The 23,941-nt window shown below is 39.7% G+C and overlaps 1 protein-coding gene across 1 annotated transcript; it reads right to left on the reverse strand.

Moving 5' to 3' along the window:
• Nucleotides 1-15,753: 15,753 nt before the first annotated feature.
• On the reverse strand, nucleotides 15,754-17,579 carry LOC120438250 (CD226 antigen-like). The gene is made up of 3 exons (XM_039608697.1): nucleotides 17,406-17,579; nucleotides 16,505-16,843; nucleotides 15,754-16,136 (listed from the first exon to the last, which is right to left on the reverse strand). The coding sequence occupies exons 1-3, from the start codon at nucleotides 17,473-17,475 to the stop codon at nucleotides 16,018-16,020; spliced, it is 528 nt and encodes a 175-aa protein (XP_039464631.1). The 5' UTR covers nucleotides 17,476-17,579; the 3' UTR covers nucleotides 15,754-16,017.
• Between the last annotated feature and the right edge of the window lie 6,362 nt (nucleotides 17,580-23,941).

Consider the following 23,941-nt stretch of genomic DNA (forward strand, 5'->3'; position numbering starts at 1 on the left):
CGATCTTACGTGCTGCACAATAATGTTTAATATTTAGTATTTACTGTCATATGCCCATATATCATTGTGATGTTGTTTATTCTATTACTCTCGTTTTCTTCTGCTTGTTTTCTCTTTTCTTTCTCAACAGGTGATCCAGGTGATCGATATATGTATTTTTTGTCTGCTTATTCTGTTGGTTTTTGTTTTTTTGCCCCTTTTCCCCGTCCCTCTTCTCAGCTGTTTTTCTTTCTCCCCTTTCTTTCCCCCAGTCTGTCCCGTATTCAGCAAGTGAAAATAAAATAAAGAATAAAAGGTAAAAAAAAAAAAAAGGAAGCAGCTTCACCTCTGATCACACACACACTCAACTCGACTCACTCACCTGGAGGAACAATCAGTTTGATGATTCTAATGGACTTTAATGAGCGTGTTTCTTCCATGAGGACATGACACACGTATGTTGCAGCATCATTAATCGTCACATTCTTCAGAATCAAAGACACGTCTCCATCCTTCATTTGTCTGTCTCGCAGATCCACCCGGTTCTTAAAAGATGGATGCTGGTTGTCTGGAACAAAGTGACCATCCCGGTACAAAAAGACATTTTTTTGTCTTTAGGTCAGCTCTGCTCCACATTACACTTTTGTTGTTTTTTGGAGCTCGACATGGCAGAGTGATGTTCTGTCCAGACCTAACTGGAATACTTGTTATTACTGAAAGAAGAAACAACACAGAGGAGAGAATTAAATGGGATAATGAAATTTCAGATCTACCTGGAAAGTTGTTCATTTTTCATGAGAAAGCTGTTCCGGCTCAGTTCCAGGTTGAGACGTGTTCACACTCAGCCGCTGTTGTTGAACCAGACATTTTGTTTAAGCAAACTTTCTGTGAGTCTGCATTTGTGCTTCAGTTGCTTAAGAGACTTTATATCGTCGCTGCAAAAAATAGATACATTCATTGATATTTGGAAATACATGAAATATAAAAAATAAACTGCAAATTAATATGTTTGCTGTAAAGTAACATAAAAAAGTGAAGCTGTGAACATACGCACAGGTTCAGGTTCTTGTTGTTGTTTGTTTTGTTTTGTTTTTTACCAAAAACAACATAAAAATGTATAACACCCTGGAGCATTATTACATAGTTATAACTGGAAACAGCTGTAATTACACTCGATCCGAGTCATGATCTCATGATTAATGAGAAAATAAAAACTAAGCAGTGAAGCTAAAATTCTTAGTTTCTCCTCTGAAAGAAGAAAATGAAAGTAACTTAATTTAACTCAGACTGTACTGAAACATCACGATCATTATGATCTATCAGTTCTTTGGACATAAGTCAGCTGGAAAAAATACACCTGTTCATGACTTTGTGTCACTAAGCTGATACTTCGACTCTTTCAAAAATACTGTAATTTTTTTTTTGTATGTTTCACTACAGTGAGTATTTTTTTTAAAGTATTTCCTGAGTCCGACACATTTAGTAGATGATGCCCTATATTTTCCTCCTCCTTTAAAATAACAGTCATTAAGTTTCTCAGGAGTCCTCATGGATCCTCTGACCTCGTGATATTTTTCACTGAGGTCATAAAATAGAGGTTAGAAAAAGGAGTTTTGTGGCGTTTTGGACTATTCAACCCAGTATCATGCCAAAATGTGAAATGGACACACGTGCAAAAGTTTAATGTTGCGTCAGCAAGTTGTTTCACCAGCAGAGGGAGATAATACACTGAGCCGAGAAGTCGGTGGTGGACAGAAAACATACAAAGTACATTTTTAAGGTTCTTATTCCTCACAAACAATTAAGCCAGCCAGCTTATATGTGTGTTAATGTTAATGTGTTTATAATCTCTGTTTAAATGCTTTCTTGTGGTTTCTTTAATCTTGGCTTGAAATAAAATGTCTCCCTTCGCTGTTATTGCAACTACTGAGTGTATCTATTTTCCACATTTTGGAGAGGCAAAGTGTGAAATGGACACTGTGGGCCGGCATGTTTATTACAGGTTTTGTCGTTTATCAGGTTGTAGTGTTGATGAAGATGCTTCAGTTTTGTGCTGAGAGGAAACACAGAATCACAGCAGCTCAGCAGATATCTAAGAAATAAAAGAAGTAAAGGAACCGCCTGCAGTTTTAGTTCAGAGGACAATCAAAGACAACCGACCCACTCGCAATGAGACAAATCATCTAGCAAATAAATAAGCAAGGGAGACCAAACATTGAGGAACAAATCCTTATTTCCTCCCAAAATAGCAGCAAATTGTTCATGAGGAATAACTCTAAACAATTCCCTGAACCACAAAGTAACAGTAGCAGGTTTATCCTTGGCCCAGTTAGTAAGAATACATTTCTGAGCCAGCAATAACAGTGTATCACATGGTTAGGTTGTAAATACATTAGTGTTGTGTCTTTGGAAGGCAAACTAAAAATAAAATATGTCCAGGGGTTTTTTGGATCCAGTCCTTGAAAAGGTCGCCAATCACCCATAACCTGTTGTTGTGTCACAGATCAACCAGACTGCAAGACATACCCAGAACAGACTCTCTGTTTCTCAATGAAGGAGTCAAAAATGAAGTGCATTCTTCTCTATCCAACCTCTTATGTATCTCCCTCAAACACTCATTGTATTATAAATAATTCAGTTATTCTTAACGTGTTTGTCATTTCTTTTTGTTACAAAGAACTAAACTCCGAAGTGAAGAAGGTGAAACAGACCAGGAGTCTTGGTTGTTCTGCTTGGAATAAGAATGTAACCACGTAACCTAACCAAACACTTTTACAATAAACTTTCTGCACCATTACAAGTGCAGCCTTACAAATGTTTAATCACCATGTGGTAACATCTCTGGAGTAGGTGTCACTCATAGGGATCATTTCCTGTGGAAGAAAAGTCCTTTGATCATGAATCACCCGTTTGTGATTGATCACGCGTTGCCAGCACAACCCCTTTCATACACACTCAACTCTACTCACTCACCTGGAGGATCAACTCTCAGCTTGATGATAATGAGCAATTTCCATGAGCGTGTTTTTTCCATGTAGACACGACACCCGTATGTTCCAGCATCATTAATCGTCACATCCTTCAGAATCAAAGACACGTCTCCATCCTTCATCTGTCTGTCCCGCAGAGCCACCCGGTTCTTAAAAGATGGATGCTGGTTGCCTGGAACAAAGTGACCATCCTGGTACAAAAAGACATTTGCTGTCTTCAGGTCAGCTCTGCTCCATTTTACACGTTGATTGTTTTTTGGAGCTCGACATGGCAGAATGACGTTCTGTCCAGACTTAACTGGAATGGTTTTTATTACTGAAAGAGGAAACAACACAGAGCAGAGGGGTGTTTGTTGTTTATTTACTTTGATAGGTGAGCTTTCAGGGCCTTATGGTGGCATGATTGTTATCACTGTTGCCAACCACTGATGGAAAGGAGGTTCTTGGTTCAAATCCACCATCTGCATGGAGCCTTTCTCAGGGTACTCTGGCGTCCTACAAAAATATGCACTTAGTGGGGTTAGGTTAACTGGTGATTCTAAGGTGGTGTGAGTAGTTGTGTGTCTCTCTGTGTTAGGCCTGTAACATACTGGCAACCTGCCCCTCACCCAGTGTTATCTCTGATAGGCTCCAGCTCCCCTTAACTTTGGCTTAGATAAGCAGAAAGAGATGGACAGAATACCTTTTGGTCATTTTCTGTTAATTAATGTTAACCTCCTAACATCCACCATTAATGTTAACATCACCAGTGACCGACTCAGGGTGAATTTTAACCTCATGCTAAACAGTGTCACATTTTCTTGTCTTTTATTTCCAGCATGAGGGATGATGGGAAGATTTGCCGCACTAAAATCACTGAATGAAGCAACAACTGTGTGCAGATTTACAGAACACTCAGTGTTAACCTTCAAGTTACCAGGATAATTCAAAATGCTGCTTTGATACAACAACAAACAAACATCAACAACCAGGAAGCAGCTTCAACAACCAGGAAGCAGCTTCACCTCTGATATCACACACACACTCAACTCTACTCACTCACCTGGAGGAACACTCAGATTGATGTATTTCCATAAATTCCTTTCTGCTATTTTAACACGGCACTTGTATGTTCCACTATCAGCAGTTGTCACATCCTTCAGAATCAAAGACACGTCTCCATCCTTCATTTGTCTGTCCCGCAGAGCCACCCGGTTCTTAAAAGATGGATGCTGTTTTTGTGGAACAAATTGTCCATCCTGGTACAAAAAGACAATTTCATCTCCCAGGTCAGCTCTGCTCCACTCTACAGCTGTGATGTTATTTGTAAGTCGACATGGCAGAATGACGTTGTCTCCAGTATCAGCTGTGATGTTCTTCTGGCCTGAAAGAGGAAACAACACAGAGCAGAGAGGTTAAAGGTCAAGGTACAATTATGATCACAATTATTTACTATAAGTATGATAAATAAAAAACTATAAGTTTTTTGTCATTTTGAACTAATTAATTCTAACATCTTAACATCCTCCAGAGGTCTGTACTGTGAGGCAGCATTTGAGTTTATTCAGGTGAATTCAGGGTTAATAGGGTTTTCTTAACTAGGAAGGTGGTTCACTCCTTATGGCATCACCATGGTAACTTGGTATGGTAACATAGTAATAGAATAGAATAGAATACAATGCCTTTATTGTCACTATACAGTTGTACAATGAGATACAGAGCATCTCCTACTCAGTGCAAACATGCTGGGGCGGGGGGGGGGGCAGTTCTGCAGCGCTATATACATATGGACAGTATTAAGAGAGGGAAAAAGATATATATATATATAAAATGTACAAATATACAAGCCGGTTTTTAAAAGAAGTAATATGTAATAAATAGTGTGTATATACAGTTGGGTTATTGCACATAGAATTGGTATTACACAGTGGTGGTCCATAGAGGAAGTGGGAAGAAAAGGGGGTGGCGGCTGTGTTATCAGTGCATGTGTGAGTTCAGGGTGGTTATGGCTTTGGGGAAGAAACTGTTTTTGAGTCTGTGGGTTTTTGTGCTGATGCACCTGTAGCGCTTCCCTGAGGGAAGCAGGCTGAACACATTGAAACCAGAGTGGGAGCTGTCCTTGATGATGTTTGCTGCTCTGCTGAGGCAGCAGGAGGAATAAATGTCCATCAGGGAGGGGAGAGGGCAGCCGATGATCTTTTGTGCTGTCTTGACCACACTCTGAAGCCTCACTCTATCCGCCTTGGTGCAGCTGCCATACCATACCGTGATGCAGTAGGTAGGTTAGCAGGCTCTCAATGGACGAGCGGTAGAAGGTCAGCAGCAGGTTGGAGATAATCAGGTATGAAACATATGAGTGAAAATAGCATCACAATTCCTGGAAGATTCCTCAGAACTCTGTACGTGAACAGTAGGAGGGCCTGGTTTTGTGCACTGTGGCTGGAAAGCGTAGTTGTAAGACTGTACACCTTTGGAGCAGGAGTCACAAGTTCAAGTCTCACATGGGACGGTATCCAGTAAGGGTCCTGTCTAGACCCCCCTATGCTAAATCAAGCCCTGAGATGGCATGGCCAAGTCTGCTGGGACGGAAGCATTTCACTGCATGTTGTTCTGCTTAAGATTGTGTATGTGATGTGTCACGGCTGGGGCAGCTGTCGTGTGGGGGAATGAATGAGGACCCATGATGCAGTGGAGATGTGAGTGGAGATTTATTTACAATAAAAATATTAAGGGCAGAACTGAACATAAATCTAAACTGGGAAAAACTAACAAACAAACCTGAAAACATAAGGACAGCAGGAGATGTACAGAGATAGCAGATTGTAGTTGTCACAATGGAGAGTAATTCTTCAGATTAGCAATAGGTGGATCTCAGCTTCCCAATTTCAATTAAAGTCAAAAACACAAAAATTACAGGAGAGGAGCAAAGTTCTATGCCAGCTGTTTTATTGAACAGTGTAGCTCAGCAAAACAGAAGGAAAACCAAAGCTCCCCTAGGGTGTTCGCAGTAAGCGCATGCAGGTAGGGACCGACCCCACGGACAGACAGCAGGAAAAAGCCCAGAGGGCTGTCCCCGGCCCCCTTTTAAAGGTACCAGTAGTCCCACCTCCTGCTGCTGAGTAACTTTCCCACGCACCCAGGAGCAGCAGGTGCAGGGTCAAATGCTGGCCAGAGTTCACACCTGGCGCTGGCTGAGTGCCCGGTCCAAAGTGACACCCCTAGGTTAACCCTTTGCTTTACCCTCTGACAATAGGTCACAACATGGTCAAAGGTCACACATTAGTACAGCAAATAGCATAGTTTATAAAAGATAATTATGATATTAATGTGAATAATACTTGGCCTAACTACATCAAATATATGAGTTAAATGCATAACATAAAAATAAAACACTCCAGTGTAGGTTTATAGTGTGTGTGTGTACCGGACAGTGAAGATATGCCTCATGAGTGTGCTGCATGACTTGTGGGTGTGGGTGTGTGTGTGTGTGTGTGTGTGTGTGTGTGTGTGTGTGTGTGTGTGTGTGAACCACTGCATGCCTAAAACTCCACATGAAAGTTATTCAGATCGATATATAAGTACAAAAATCCATCATGTTAGATTTATAGGTATACATGTCATACAAAAATCCACTACAAGATGATGAATGCTGGGCAAAGAGACGCAGAGAAACACAGACGACGCGACGAGGAGCACAGACAGAAACACACTATAAATACACACACTAGGTAATCAGGAAATAGCGCACAGGAGGGGACATCGCTGGAATTAATGGGCATAACGAGGCACAGACTTACAAAGTAAAACAGGAAACACACAGAGTGTTTTACCACACAAAACTCGGGGACCTGAACAGAGCACAGAGGGAAGACACAGGTAGGGATAATAAACAAAACAACCAAACCCAAAGAACTAACACAAAACAGCAGAAACTGGAAAATAATAACAATAAACTCAAAACACTGGGTCAACGACCCAGGACCATAGCATGATGAATTTTATTTGTTTTTAACAGCATCCAATGTATTTGTTTCCCTAACAAGTATCAGTGATAAATAGTAAATAATATAGAATTTTAGATGCAACTTTATTCTGTGATTTTCTATTTTTATCCTCAGTTAGCAGCGAACACATTTACAACAGGTGGATTATCTATAAGTATTAATATCTGATCCTAAAGAGGACACACTCACTGTGCTGACCTCATATTAAATTTTTACAAAGACTGAGTTTGAATCCAGTTTTTGTATTTAATCTTGATCAGCACATAATCTGTGTTGCATTTCACTGTTATATTTTTAATGTTGTTCATAGATTATCAATCACAATTTTATCATCACCTGACTGATCGTGTTGGATTATCCTGATTGCCAATGTCAGTGTAAAATGAATTCAGAAACACACTGGGTGTTGACATGGCTTCCTACTACACAGCTCAGGTCACCAGTGACCCACTGAGGGGGAATTTTAGCCTCATGCTAAACATGCAAAGTGTCAGAAACTACAAGATGTTAGCTTCCACAGAACAACAACATGTGCTGATAATAAGTGAACATAATGTGTGAGAGAAAGCAGCCTCTCATTATAAGACACTGTGAGTCTCTGCATGCTGCCTTTATGGAGCTACAGCTGTTTGTATACACTGAACTAAAAGCTTTGTAGCTGTATACTGACTCCTGACACTACAACACATCACACTGACACACACATTACACTGTCTCTGTCACAGCTGGATTACAGATGTTAAGTGTCCACCCAGCCTCGTGTCTCCTTCACACAGACAGACAAACTGAATCCAGATGAAATTCTTGTTATCTCAGAGAGAAACTCGGTTTAGTTAAATCTCACCTGCAGAGACAAACATGAAGACGCTGAAAAACAGTAAAGTGGAGCAGAGTGACGCAGTTCCAGCAGACATTTCTGTGTTTCTGTATTAAACTCAGAATCTGAGCTTCAGACAAAACTATATGAGATGATCTTTGAGGTTCAGATGAAGCTGAAAGTCCCTGAGTGAGAGAACAGGTCTGTAACTCCCCACTTATGAATCAGAGAGAGACGGTTGGTGGGCTGGACCGGAGCCCTCCAATAGCTGTGAACCAAAGACACATAAAAAAAAAAAACTGGACAGTCTTTAAATAATGACGCAAAAACATTTGCATCAGTTTTTTTTTTTTTTTTTACTAAGACGTTAAAGATATAGGACTCAGTTATATTAAAGAGGAATTATCTGGATTTATTGCAGAAAGATATTTAATAATAGTCATTTGGTTTTGGATCATACTCATATTAATGAATGTACAATGGATAAAAGCTTTATCTTTAATAGACTATTCTTCACTTATTTTTAAGAGTCATTAGCGCTTTATACAAAGGGTGCGATGCTCAGTTAAGAGTGCGCATGGAGAGGCAAAGTTTTCCGTTAAGCACATTTTCGTTCCTCCGTGTCACAAAAATTATGAATAAAAAAAAGTTTAAAAAATATATATCATAATTTGAGGCTCTCTACGCCGCAGTCATCATAGTTTTACTGGTGTAGATAAATGATCTTTTTTACAAAAAAGAATATTTTGACTAAAATAATTTTTGTTTGACAGCATTTAAAAAATACTGACAGTTTTAATTGTATCTGAATTTCCTTTTTGTATTTTTTATGGCACTTTACCCTTTTACTTTAATTTCGTGTACATCGCTTTGAACCGCTTGTCTGTGAAAAGCTCTTTATAAATAAACTTTACTCACTGACTTACTGATGGCGCTCAGGTTTCATATCTCATGATGTAAGCAGAGCACTTCTCCTTAGTTTCATGGCTGAAAATGAATCTGAGTTAATCTGTTTATTACCCTTCAAAGACTCTGAGCTGTCACAGATTACTGGGACACATGTTTAAAAGAACTTACATATTTCGGAGAAAATGTTTTGGGGAAAAACTGTTCAAGGCTGTTGTTTTTTCAGCAAATGCCCACACAGATGTCTGTAAAATGAGATACACTTTGTTTAATTTTTATATGGGAAAATTAACAGAAGAATATCATAAACAATTATTGTAAAGCTAAAGACAAGTTACTAAATGAAAACGACATGATTAGGAACATCTTCCCGAAACACGCTTTCAATCTGATGGGTGGGGCTAAATTATGACGGTAATAAGATGGTAACGAAATTAAAGATCTACCTGGAAAAGCGTTCAATTTTTCACGAGAAAGCTCTTCTGGCTCAGTTCCAGGGTGAGAGATGTGTTCACACTCACTCTGTGTTTTTGAGGAGTTTAAGCGAGCTTTCTGTGAGTCTGCATTTCTGCCGAAGTTGCCTGAGAGAATTTATATCATAAACCATGTGTGGAAAAAATAGATACATTGCTTGATATTTGGAAATACGTCAACTATAAAAAATAGACTGTAAATAATATGTATACTGTAAAGTAACATAAACAAAGTGAAGATGTGATCATACACACCGGTTCAATTATTGCCGAACAACAAAAATACTGAAGAGAACCTATAATGTAGTGTTTATAAAACTGTTAAAGTCTACTCTAATGCTTTAAGTTCAGCTCCAAATTCAATGACAGCTGTGAAAAAAAATACCGAAAGAAATGCATGTTCTGTCATTTTCTTTTATTGTGGAATAAGAATGTAACACATTTGCTTAGTGTTACCTCGTCTCAGGTTTCCAGTCCTGTGCAGCTTCCTTGATTGACATACCTGTAAAGAGGTAATGAGGAGGACAGGAGATATTGTTTGTTATGTTTTGTAATGGCTCCAGAATCTTACACAATAACTGTGATTCATGTCATAAATACTTCAGGCAGAATACGGTACATCACGTATATACATGTGTAGATAAAGATAAAATGCTCTGACTTTCTAGAAACAGTTGATGCAACTCTTATCTGATCTGGGATCATTACACAAACAATCTATAATGAACAGGTGTGCAGTGTGAGCCAAACACCTGCAGCTATAAAACAGGTGTAACCAGGACTAAGTCTTTAAAATCCAAAACTTTTCTGTTGGATTCTAATTTAAAAAGAGCCACTCTGAGTGTCTCCTGTAATTAAACACAACACAATATGGAGAATGAGGTCAGCAGTTTCACTCTTCTGACAGGAAAGATGGTGGAGGAGACTTAGAGAGACATGATCACCCTCAGGCTATGATCAGGGTCGTCCTGCTGTCACATCTTAACTGCCGATGACAGACTCATTGAGCCGTTTTCTGTAGGTGTGCATTTCTCTGCTTTTCCCAAGAGATTTATTCAAATTTCATAGCACTTCTAAGAAAATCAATGAATAAAAAGCCAAAAGGTCAGAGGAATGCAGCACGTTTTAATCTCTGTAAGTTTATTCAGGAATTTTAAAAAATATTTAATAAATGATGACATTTTGACAAGAAACATTAAATTGATTATTTAAGTGTCCTTGTAGTGCTCTCCAACATTCCTTTTTCTATAAACTTCAATGCTTCAGTGTTCCTAAACTCTTTTTCTTGAGCTCAGTGACAATTTAATCGAGGCCAAAGGTGGCTTGCGGAATTCATAAGGACACAGGAAAAGAGAAGAGCGGTGCACTGAGAATCCCACCACCTTGTGACGCCATGTTGGAACTAGAGTGCAGAAGACAAACGGCAAAACACCCATCTTCATCTACCACTGTGTGCTCTCACCCTTCTGCATAAATGAGAACTGTGAAAAGATACGTGCCACTATTCTGAGTGCACGTAAAAAAATTTGAGCGCAAAAGTCAGATTTCTTAAAGAGGGACCAGCTTTGAGACTAAATGAGGTAAACAAGCAAACTCTTTCCTCACATTCACAGCTAAGAAAACATGAAGATGTCTGTAGGTTTTTCTAAGGTAGAAACCTAATAATTGTTTACGCATTGTGAAAAGTAAATTCTGAAATGACAGGAAGAAAAAAGTTACATGTAACCAGGGGCGATTTTAGCCCATTTTTGGGGGTGCTGTCTGTTTTCTTACAGCTGTCTGTTTACTGCTGTCTGTTTTCTTACCCCCAGGTAAGAAAACAGACAGGGAACAGTGACGGGCAAAACAGAAACTGTTAAACTGACGAAGAGAAAAAACCTGATTTTACTCACACAGTCTGGAAGTTGTGTCCTCCCTATATTAAAGCTGCTATACAGAATCTGCAAAACAAACTGGGTTGAAACATTTTTGACCCTCTTTAACAACATTCCAACATAACATTATCATTGATTGGGGAGATTAAAATTAATGATTTTATGTGGTTCGGCCACAACTCTATTAAAACCTCAGCCAGTAATAGGTAGGCCAACTTTTGGACTGTCCAGTTGTCTGTATGACTGCCGCATACAGACCTATGCGGCAGAGAAACACTTATCAGTGTTTCTCAAACTTTTTACAGTGTGTACCACCTGAGAAAAATGTCAAGCTCTCCCAAGTACCACTATGAAAGCATGAAACTCATAAATCTTACAACACAAAATTAGTATTATTAAATTAGTTAAATTAGTATCTGCAGTAAAGATTTTTTCATACATTGTATACACTCTACCTCAGGCAAAGTTGCCTCCATTTTTATAGTTTTTTATTAATATTTTGTAATAATTTATTCTGTTTTGGGAGTGTTTTTTATGTATCTGTATTATATTATACATACACATTAAAAGTGAATCTCTGTCCAAAAAATGCACTCAGTTTACTTCTTACTCAGTATGAGCATCATTCATTATTCTCCCCCAGTAATTAAGGTTAGAATATGTATTTTTTTTTTTATTCCAATCCATTCTTCTTTAGCATCATTTAAATAACCTTTATCAGATTTGATGGTTTTGTTACAGACTTCTCAAAAAAGTGTTTTGCTTTTCTTTCACAAATGTGAGGATTAAATTGTGTTAAAATGTACAAAACAGTGATGTCATGTTTTGTGACGAGGACCCAGGCAGAGAGAGACTTGTTGAATTTAAGAATCTTATGACTTAATAAAGAAATTTGCAGACTTGCACAGAGAGGGTAAAATTATGATGACTGATAGCGGAGATGAAGACAACAGACGATGAGGACAGGGAGGAACAGGAGTTTAAATGCACCAAGGAGACAGTCAGAGAGAACTCGGGACAACGGGAGATATTTAAGGATGCATGGACTCACAGAGACAGGGAAGAAGTCTCATCGTGACGTGTAAAGTTTATCTTGCCTGGCTGGGCAGCTCTGGGTGCTCAGCACCCCCAAAGCTCTGATCCTAGAATCGCCCCTGCATGTAACTGTAAAGTCAACTATGTCCTCCCTGCCTGCCATGGTATCAACTTTAATAACAAACAGGAAAACATTAAAGGATTTACATGTCAGGAAAATGAGAAATAAGAGGCAAGGTCAGTTTTTACTTCAGTAAGAAAAGATTTTATTTTGAAAGTTTCCTCTTGATTCTGAGACAACATATATATGCTCTGATGCTGGTTTGCTGTTTTACACAAAGACCAAACTGTGTGCCGGCCATGGTTTTCTCACAAGAGATCAAAGCACTTCAAGTTAAAAGCAAGAAGTTCATTTATACAAATAAAAGCAGTACACTAATTTAACCTCTTTATGGTTGTCGTTTTTACAAAAAGAAAAAAGAAATGAAATCAAAATTTTCCACTGACACCACTTTAAATTAATTCAATTTCACCCTCAATTCACATGTAAATCCTACAATATAAAATACATGAATACAATGTTCTGTCAAGAATTGGCTCGATCATGGAAACATTCTTATGGTAAATGTCACACTTAGGATTTCCAAGGAAGTCTCTGGCTCATGTAGAAAGCTCAAGTCAGGATCTGAAATGTAATTATATGTAAGGCAATCTGTGGTATGTCTGTATTGTATTCGAACAGCCCGGAGCACATTACACCCACTCAAGACGGCCGTGACATTTCGACTGGATGTGCAACAGCGTGAGTCAGGAATGCTTTAAAGAGTCCTGTCAGATCAAATCAAATCCATAGTAAAAAAAAAAAGAAATTTAATCCTGGTGAAGCTGAATTACAAACACCACCAAGTGTGGTACAACTTTTTTAACCTAAAACCCCCCAAATTATTGTCTAAAATATACAGAACACTTTCTAAAATAGATGAATCAATATCCCTTCCTATTGCAAAATGAGAAGTGGATTTATCGATCAGCTTAGACCAAAACCTTTGGTCTCAGATATGCTTAAAAACCTTTCAATGGATCAGAAATCCCAGTTTGCAATTAATACAATATAAAATATTACATAGAGTGCACGATACTGGTCATAAGATGGGCTATACGTCTTCCAACAACTGCTCACACTGTCAAGCAAATACACTGGACAATTACATCCACACTCTTTGGTTCTGTCCACCAAATCAGAAGTTTTGGCACGAGATATGTGAAGACTTATCAAAGTGCCTGAAATGTAACATTTAATCCCTTTTAGTGTGCTTGCTGGGCAACTTGGATGAGGTCACTACAGAAAAGAACACAGCCCACATTGTTTTTACGGCCGTATGCATTGCCAAGAAAACAGTCCTCATTAACTGGAAAAATTAAAATAACCTTTATTCTAACCAATTTAAAGTGCATTTAAAAACCATCTAATAGATCTCATTAGTCTTGATACAGCCTCTTCCATCACATTTGATCAATCCCTCTGGGCTCCTTTGACGGGGGGATGACTCAGTCTTCCCTGGCACTACATCAAACTGGTTATATTTTAGTGATTTCTTTAATCTACACTTCTGAGTGAAACTGAAATCAGTCTCCAAAAATGTGTTTAACGGTGGAAGACTCATGATTTAACAACAGGGGCAATATTTTTTTACAGACAGCCACATAGTTGACAGTAATCACATTAATATAATGCATTGCAGTATCAATTACTTGGTTTTGGGGTTTCTTTCGCTCGAAAATGAGTGTGATGGTAAAGTGTAAACTGCATCCAGGACAGAAACAGCTGCATTATGCTGCTAATACAACTTTGGCTCTTTGCAATCACAGGCACAGACAGCTAACGCTAAGCTAGCCAAGAACCCAGAGATATGTTAGAACTGAGCGAATGCAGCCAGGTCGGAAATTTAACAGCTGACTACAGCAGTGATGAGCAATCAGTTTGAAATCTCTGTGCTGGTTTTCATCTTTTCTTTGTGCCATTGGCTTTGTGTTCATACCTAAACACTGAAAGAGAGATCGTATCTGTTGGTGTTGATTTGTGTTGGTGTGTGGCGCATTAGCCTAAAGCTTGTGTTGTTAGTAGACAGTGTGTTTCAGGTTCTTTTACAGACTAATGAAAAAGTAATGTAATGTACTGTAACAAATTACTTTCTTCAGCATTTAATTAACTAAGGTACCACATCACTTGTAAGAAAAGTAACGAGTAATGTGTAACACATTGCATTGTTTGTGTAATAATGCTAGCACTGGTTATTACAGGTGCAGATGCAGAAATGGTTCAATCACAGCAAGTTTGTAACAAAAAATAAATGAATAAATAAATCATAACCTCTGTACATGACAAAAACACTGAAAATGTCAAAATTCATGAATGCAAATGTTTATTAACAGAGACGATGATAAAGAACTTAACATTATTTGAATTACCTGCCAGAAACTGTCTGATAAATGAGAAACATGCTTCACGGTAGTGCTGGGCGATATATCGAGTTTTTTAAAAATATCGATATATTTTCATACGAGATATAAGATGTGACAATATCGTTTATATCGATATAGTCTATGTTACGTTATAACTATACTTGTGGAGCCGTAAGTTTGCCTCTCTTCCGTCCATTTTTGTCTCTACGCTGCGTTACTGGGCCTTGTCTCTCCTTCAGTGAACAACTCCCCTCCTCCCCAAAGCTTCACCTGCAGACAACGACAAGATGAACACGGCAAATCTCCGTGTTACCGTGGATTGCCCCATGCTTGGGGCTGGACGGCGTCAATGTGTTAGAGAGCTAACCGCGCTAACGAGCTAACCACGCTAACGCCATGCACGGCCTGAAATCCTTTCATTCTCTCAAAAGTTGACCGCGCGCATTATGTATGAATTCTGGTTGTGCTTGATGACCGCGAACAGTTTTTCATGTGCTAGACGGCGCACAGCAATCTGTCAAAAAATGTTTCAGTACGACTTTGGTGAGCTACGGAGCTGCACCGCTTGATAGATTGTCGGAGCATTACGGCTACCGTAGTGGAGCCTCATGGAGTGATACGTGCTGTGCTTCAAGTAATATTACCTTATTGTGTGTGTATAAGGACCATAAATGGCACCTGTGCAGAGACACGGTTAAGAGGATTTCAAATTGCAGGCTGTCAGTCATGCAGTAGAACTTGGGAGCAGCTGTGAAATCTCTTTGTTATTATGCTCAGAATCTTTTAGTTTACATTTTGACTGCACAATTGTGAGCTTTTTGTTATGCACAAAAACAACATTGTGTTCTTTTATTTATGGAGCATTATTATTTAATAAACGGTGATAATTTATTAGAGTAAATTCTTCATGTACATCTACGCTGTATGTTAATAAAAGTGCCTGTGTGACATCTAGGACACAGCTTTGACTAAACTCTCTTTTTGTTCTTACCTTATGGCTTAAAGAAAATAAATATCGAGATATATATCGTATATCGCCATCCAGCTAAAAAATATCGAGATATGAATTTTGGGTCATATCGCCCAGCTCTACTTCACGGTTCACATCAGAGAGATGTCTGAGCCTGAGTCTGTCACTACACAAATCTTTACTTTAATTATTTACTGTAATTAAACTGTAACAGCTGATCTCTACATGAGGATGTTTGTGTGGTTCAAAAAATAAAAAACACACTCATAAATTCATGTTTATTTGTAACACAGTTTGACTTTGTGTCAGTAAATCTGAGTAACAGCCTGAAGATGAATAAACTGTAGCCCAGAGTCACTGACAGACAGCACAGACACACACTGTTGGTCTGATGTCTGAAGATGATGATCGGTGTGTCTTTCTCCATGGTTGGCATCAACGCAGGATTATGGAGCAGCAGCAGGAGACTCGGAGTCGAGCCGTCAGGAGCTCTGAGCCATTTCAGTCTGCTGCTGGCCTGCAAGAGGCTACTCTGGATTCGGGGTTTCTTGTGTTTTATCTTTTTTGCACATCAGATAACCACAACCAGCAACCGCAATGGCAACTACCAAACCAACGACCCCGCCAATAATTTTCCCCAGTTTACCTGCAGGAGAGAAACAGGTGTGACAGAAAAAGTTAAAAGTGGGAATAACATGTGGCAGTTTGAATGCTGGTGGATTTTTCTGTGCTTGTTCTTTAAAAAACAGGAAACATGTGATCTGACTGGAACTGCAGAGATGTTTTATAATCATCTCTGACATTTTTGACATTTGTTTGACATTTGACAATTTGTTTCTGCTCTAACCTTACCCAAACAATGCTGCTCTAAGACTACCAGCCACAAAGACAACAGCTGGAGAAACATCTGTCTACCTCTGACATCCACCAGCTCATCCATACAACAAACAAACATCAACAACCAGGAAGCAGCTTCACCTCTGATCACACACACACTCAACTCTACTCACTCACCTGGAGGAACAACACCCAGTCTGATGGTTCTAATGAATTTCCATGAGTGTGTTTTTTCAATGAAGACATGACACTGGTATTTTCCATTACAAGCATCTATCACATTCTTCAGAATCAAAGACACGTCTCCATTCTTCATCTGTCTGTCCTTCAGATCCACCCGGTTCTTAAAAAATGGATGCTGGTTGGTGGTATCAAAACGCTTCTTGTGGTACAAAAAGACATTTTTATCTCTGATGTCTTCTCTGCTCCACTTTACACCTGTAACAGGTTTGTTATCTGGAGCTTGACATGTCAGAGTGACGTCCTGTCCAGGCACAGCTAAGACGGTCTTTTGATCTGAAAGAAGAAATCATGAAGAGCAGAGAGGTTAAAGGTCAAAGTACAGTTATGATCAGAATGATTGACTTTAAATATTTTGTTTATTTCCTTTGACATTTGAGTTTTTAGTCATGTTGGATTTTGAACTTCTGAACATCCACCAGGTCACCAGTGACCCACTGAGGTGGAATTTTAGCCTCATGCTAAACATGAGGAGAGCTTTTATTGAGCTAAAACACATTAAAATTTGAGATCCACTCAGTGTCACGACAGACAGAATATACTCTGTTTGAGAATGCATGTCCAAAGGATTTTGTAACTTATCCTTGCCAGTACTAATATTATAAATAAATATGTAGAAGCAGCAGCAATCTTGCATGAAATGAAAAAAAAAATCTGACAGCACCCCTGGACACACACATGCTCCTTTTCTCTGTCTGTCTGTCTGTCTGGATCTCAGCCCCAGATGTCTGCACAGACAAACTGAATAAATCTGAAGATAACTCTTACAGAAATATTATTAACATGTAAACAGGCTTCATTCATTCATTCATCTTCAGTTTCTAACAGTAAATCTCACCTGCAGAGACAAACATGAGGATGCTGAAAAAAAGCAAGGTGGAGCAGAGCGACCCAGGACCAGCAGACATGTCTGTGTTTCTGTATTAAAATCAGAGCTTCAAATCAAATCGGAGCTTCAGACGAGACTATATGAGATTAACTTTGAGGTTCAGATGAAGCTGAAAGACCCTGAGTGAGAGAGCAGGTCTGTAACTTCACACTTAACAGTCAGAGAGAGAGAGAGACGGTTGGTGGGCTGGACCAGAGTCCTCCAATGGCTGCGAACTAATAACCCCGAATGCTAAATTCCTTACAAGTTACCTGGAAAGTTGTCAGGTTTTCATAAGAAAGCTCATCTGGCTCAGTTCCAGGGTGGGAGAAGTCTTCACACTCAGCCTGTGAGTCTTAAGGGCTGTGCTGCTTTCACACAGAAACTGATGATATACATTTAAGTGCACTTTCTATAATTCTTTTTTTTATATATATATAAAGCAGAATTATCCCAATTTACATCATAAACCAGGAGCAGACATGCAATGGTTCAGAGGATGAAGAAACTCTCTGTTCTGCTGTGGAGGACATCAGCCTGAGTCCACGGCCTTCAGCTTCTGCCTGCGTGCGGGTCAGAGTGTGGATGGAGTCAAACAATCCAATAACAATATATTCTGTCAAAAGTATAAAAAAACGAGATCAGAGTTACTACTTCTTCAGCCTGTTTTGTTTTCGTGTTTAAGGACATGGACGTTTTATGTTGGGAACACTTGAACTTGAATGAATTTAGTCTGCAGCGTGCCGATCTCTCTCCCTCTGACCAATGAGTCATAGGAGCCTTGATAGTAAAAGATTAATTCAGGTGGGAATCCTCGCGGTTCACCTGCCTGCAGACGCAGCTGGTGGGCCATCTGTCAGCACTCCATGATCACGTGATCTCTGTGCTGTGAACCACACTTCACAAAACCAACAGACTGAGACATTTAGAAGAAACTAAGAGCCAGATCAGCAGAACTACAGCACACGGAAATGTCTGCTGTAACTGTCACACTGCTGCACTTTGATGCTTGTCTGTGTCTCTGTTTGTTTCTGCAGGTGAGGCTTAACTTGGATTTAAACTGTTTGTCTTTGTGATAAAGGGGAATAAAATTCAGCTGGTTTATATGTTTAAAGCCAAACAACTCTTTTCATATTGGTCCAGTGTGCGTGTAAAGGAGACATCAGGCTGCATGAGTCTGTGTGGACTTTAATCCAGCTGTGACAGAGACAAAGAAATGTAATGTGTGTGTGTGTGTGTGTTAGGATTCTTTATTTTGAGTCAATACAATCACAACGGGCAAGACCGGGGAGACGAAGCAGAAAAAGAAGAAAGAAAGAGACGTTGGGGAGAAAGTTGAAAAATGGAAGGACAGAAGAAAAGAAGGGGGGGAAAAGACACAGCAGAGAAACAACAGCAACAACGGCGTTGTACTCCGAGGAGGAAGAGTCTGTGTCACGTTATGGTCATGTTCTTCTGTCATGTTCTTCTGTCATGTTTGCTGTATGCAGCTGGTAGAAAGGACCCCAAATGCAGACTTCTGGAGGAAAAAATGAACAGAAAAAACTCAGCTTTATTGCTGGTAGCTTCACTCTAAAAAGTAATTCAGAGGCTTAGTAAATATCACTACAAATATAAGTTAGATGAGCCTGATAAAATCTATGAATATCATTTTAGTAATTATTTGATAAGTTTGATAAGTTCAAATAAGAGTCTAAAATGTTAACGTATGTGTTTGTGTTAAATTAAGGTATTTATTTAGATTTATCTCAGACAAAAAATTCAGTATGTGGTTCACAGAATACCTTCTTTGCATGTACTTAATATTTTTGTTTAAAATTGAATTAAAATATTTGAGAAATAGGTATCTATACTCATCAGTATCTTCTACTAAAATCATTAGTTATTCAAATCAATATTATTTATTGTCAGCAACTATAACTAAAAAAGTGTAAGTAAAACACGATAAAGTAGAGTAATTGAGTACCATGAGCCTTTTTCATTGTTTTGTTCATTTTACTTTTTAAATACTCTGAGCTTTTGTGTTTGCTCTCCAGGTTTGCCATTTATCCCTCAAGTATGTAAGACTTTGAGCTCAAAGGGGAAAGGGGTCTTTTTAGTGCTTGTTTATTTGGAGTTATTGCCATGTTTATGAAAGTTAAATTTTCATTTGGAAACATGTTTAACATGTGGTCATTTTTCATACATGTATTATGAAACAAACAACTGCATATTAGTTTGTTTGGTTTTTTAGACTTAGACTACCAGTGAAATACAATAACATTCATATATGAATGCTAGGGGGCGATCGTGGCTCAGGAGTTGGCAGTTCGTCTTGTAATCGGAAGGTTGCCGGTTCGAGCCCCGGCACCGATAGGCTTGGTTGCCTATTGGTGGTGGTCAGAGAGCCCGGTGGCGCCAGTGTCTGGCAGTGCGCCCCAGGGCAGCTGTGGCTGCAATGTAGCTTGCCATCAGCAGTGTGTGAATGGGTGTAAAGCACTCTGAGGACCTTAGGGACTAAGTAAAGTGCTATACAAATACAGACCATTTACAAAATGTAATATTAAGTACAATTTTGAATATGTTCAGTTTACAATATTAAGTAAATGGAACAAAACTGACCATCTATATTTCAGTTACATTGACCAAGCATTTCAGTGTTATTTACTCATTTTTTTCATGTTTGTGTAACAACTACAATTATTAATTTCAACGTCATATGTTTAAGCTTTATTTAATTGATCAAGTATATTGAACAAATTTGACTGGTTTCCAATCTACTCAATATTTTTAAGTGTAAAAGTGTGGGCTCAAAAATTTTAAGTAAATGTCAGTTTTAGTTTTTAGAGTGTGGGAGTACAAAATAAAGTAAACAGACAGGCGGGCAGGCAGAACACACAGTGGAGAGTGAGGGAGAACGCAACACTGGAAGAAAAAAAAAACAAAGGGCTCAAATACACAAGGAATGACAAGGGAACAGGAAACACATGGGAAACACAACCGGGGCTAATTACACACAACTAGACAGAGGACACAAACCTCAACGTAACACATGAGACGAAGTACCTTCAACGTAAGCGAGCAAAACAAAAACATGGTGCCCACAGACCAGAGACTACCAAAGTAAAACAGGAAGTTACGGGAACACACAGAGACAAGACTGGGGAAAACAGGCAACTAGACAAACATGAAGACTGGAAATGCTGGAGAGGAAACACACAGGGGCAAGATACAGACAAGCATGTCTTGGAGTTCAGAGGCCTGTTACTGAACTAATCATTTGATTCAGGTGTATTAACCCACTGTGATATTTGAAACCTGCAGGACACCGGCCCTCAAGGCCTGGAGTCAGACACCCCAACTCTATAGGAAGACACACATAACACAGGGCATGCTGGAGAAGACACACAGACAAGAACAGGAAAGAAAACATATCAAATGAACAAGTACCCAAGAACTAGAAACTCAAACAATGAAGCACTAGAAAACCAAACTATACCAAACTAAGACTAAATCAAGATATCATCATAAACCAAAAAGTCCAAACACTGTGTCAACGAACCCTAACAACGATACTGTCAGAGTCAGCAGTAGACCACTTTAGTGTGTGTCTGTGAGAACCTGTTTGTACACCTGTGTGAACACGTGTGTGTGTGTGAGTGTGTGTGTGTGTGTGTGTGTGTGTGTGTAAATGCATATGCATGCATCATATTACTCATGTTTGAAGGACAACACAAAAGGCCAGTGATGAGGAGGAAACAATTTCTGTTGTTGTGTGACTTGTTAACAGATATGCCACCTGTAATTAATATTTCTGGTTTTTGTTTTTGTTTTTTATTATTCATTCATTTTTATTCATTTATTGCAACACAGTGTCAGTAAGTGTCAGAGTAAGGATGAAGTTACTTAATGCTGCAAAAACATTTTTAGTAAAAGAGCTGAACATTTCTGCCTTTTCTATTTTTCTCTTTAAAGCAGGTGGATTACATTTATTTTCTTTTTTATACACACACACACACACACACACACACACACACACAAACACACACACATACAAACACACACACATACATATAAAAAACATATAAAAAACTTAAGTTTACTGTGAGCTAGGCAGCGCACTTCAAAGAAGTCCAACAGGAAGGACTGTGTCTGTAGCAGAGTCTGATCCTGGCTTTGTAGATACATACAGATATAATAAAAATCCTTCCCCGGATGACAGCAACATGTGAACATTCAAAGAGCACAGTGTAGAACAGCTGACTGCAGACTGTTTGATGTACACCACTGTAACATGTGAACATCTGCAGCTGCTGCTTGGATTGAATGTAGAGAGCCTTCAGCTGCAGTACAACCGTCAGCAGAGATCATTCAAACTGGAGCACAAATTTAACACAGCCGCTCCACCCAAAGACACCTTCCTAAAATCCAACATGGCTGCTGTGTGTAAACAGGAAGCGTTGGCTCCAACTTTAAAGACTAAGAGGAAGTGGAGTGAGGTCATCCATCTTTGATTCCTGGTTCACACTGAAACACGAGGAGTCGGAGGATTTTTTTCTTCTCTGATGTGTTTGTGCCTCCTTGTGTGAAGGAGAAGATAAAGTGGATCAGGGGTGTCGAACTCCAGGCCTCGAGGGTTGGTGTCCTGCAGGTTTTAGATCTCACCCTGGGTCAACACAACTGAATCAAATGATTAGTTCATTACCAGGCCTCTGGAGAACTTCAAGACATGTTGAGGAGAGTCTTCCTCCCTCCATAGTTGTATACTGCACCTGTGTGTCACACCTCTTTGATACATTACAGAAGCTTCTGGAAACCTGTGCAGCCTCCTCTCTCCTCTGTCCTCCACATGTGTTTCTAATACATCCTTCAACATGATCTAATGAGCCTGATTTCCGGGCTCATGTGTTCCTAAACACATCATTAATCAGCAGTGAAAACAATAGCAGGGTAACTATTCTTCCTTGTGGCGTTCCATTTTCTATCGGCAAACTCTCCGAATAACTCCTCCCAATCCTCACTATTATTCGTTGGCCGTCCAAAAAATCCTTAACCCATCTGAACATTCGACCATTTATACCCATTTCGCTCATTTTTATTAACAGACCTTCCCTCCACATCATATCATATGCTTTTTCTATATCAAAAAAGACCGCCAGCACACTCTCATTATTCACTTGTGCCTTCCTTATCTCATGTTCTAAACATAAAGCTGGATCCATCGTTCCCCTCCCTCTTCTAAAAACACTCTGACACTGAGCCAAATATCCCTTCTTTTCTACATAGAACTCCAATCTTTCATTTATCATTCTCTCCATTATTTTTTTTTTTTTTTTTTTGTCTGTCCCATTTGGTTCTTTAGCCGTCAGAATTGTTGTCTGAAGACCAACAAGGATACCAAATGGATTTATTCTGCCAAATGGATCATCATGGCATTGCCGTATTGGTCCATTTGATCAAACTTTGTTGTTATTATTTATTTTATTTTCAGTTGTTACAGATGGGACAGACATGACTGGGGGATAGGAAAGGGAGAAAGAAAGAGAGGAAGGAAAAGAAAAACAGAAGGAAAAGGGACAGTGAGAAAGGGCACTTACAAAGACAAAGAGGAGAAAAAAAATCTCCTGGATCACCTGTTGAGAGAAAAAGAAGAGAAGACAAGCAAAAAAAAAAAAAAAAAAAACCAAACAAAAACAAAGCAACATACTAAACACAACACCATCACGTTAATCTAGCTAAGTGTGAACAGCAGTAAATACTAAATATTGAAAGTTGTTGTGCAGCACGCAGGACAGACAGCGCACAATGTGCTTTGAAGTAGCAGCTAAGAAAGGTGTAGTTTATGTCTACGAACAGTGAACACCCGTGTGCACACCTGTGTGGATCAACGCACTTGTATACAAAAGGTTTCCCCATGTAACGGTCTGCTAGAGGGTGTGGAGGCCCATAGCCCCATCCCCCAGGGCATGAAGCAGGCATGGAGGAGATCCAGGCTCCAGACATCCAGAGGCCCCAGAGTGCGAGAGCCCAAGGAGTACCACCGGAGGGGCATCCGTGCCACCCTCCTGGGAAGGGCTGACGAGATCCCCAGACGAGGGGGTCACCCAGTAGCCACGGAGCAGAAGCCAGAGGGGGCTGCACCGGCGTGCCCGCCGCTCTGCCGGCAGCCAGCTGTGCCAGAGTGAACCGAGTTGCAGGCCCGAGGCCGGAGGCCCGAGGGCCCCTTTGCCCGGAAGAGGCCTGACCGAGCGACAGGCACCAGGCCCCGCCAAGTAGCCACCGGGAGTGAGCTGGTGCATACCTGAGCGCCCAGCCCCGGACACCAAGAACCACCTCTGCGCCAACCCCTGAGGGCATCAGTTACCGGCAGGGAGTGTGGTGAGGGGAGATAGGCCTCCACACTTGGAGGGCCTGGGAGTACCCAGGGAGGTGGAGTCTAAGACCCGACCTGACATATAGACACAGACAAACAGGCACACACAGACATAAACATGCTTTCCCACCCTCATGCACACATATACAAACAC

This window comes from Oreochromis aureus, linkage group 3 (assembly GCF_013358895.1).
Source record: "Oreochromis aureus strain Israel breed Guangdong linkage group 3, ZZ_aureus, whole genome shotgun sequence".
NCBI classification, from domain to species: domain Eukaryota; kingdom Metazoa; phylum Chordata; class Actinopteri; order Cichliformes; family Cichlidae; genus Oreochromis; species Oreochromis aureus.

Bases quoted from the DNA above. Each gene is read 5' to 3' on its own strand.
- LOC120438250 (XM_039608697.1), bottom strand. From the start codon at position 17,475: ATGTCTGCTGGTCCTGGGTCGCTCTGCTCCACCTTGCTTTTTTTCAGC. The intron at 16,844-17,405 runs GTGAGATTTACT...TTCTTCTTTCAG, and splicing joins CCTCATGTTTGTCTCTGCAG to ATCAAAAGACCGTCTTAGCT. The intron at 16,137-16,504 runs GTGAGTGAGTAG...TCTCTCCTGCAG, and splicing joins ACTGGGTGTTGTTCCTCCAG to GTAAACTGGGGAAAATTATT.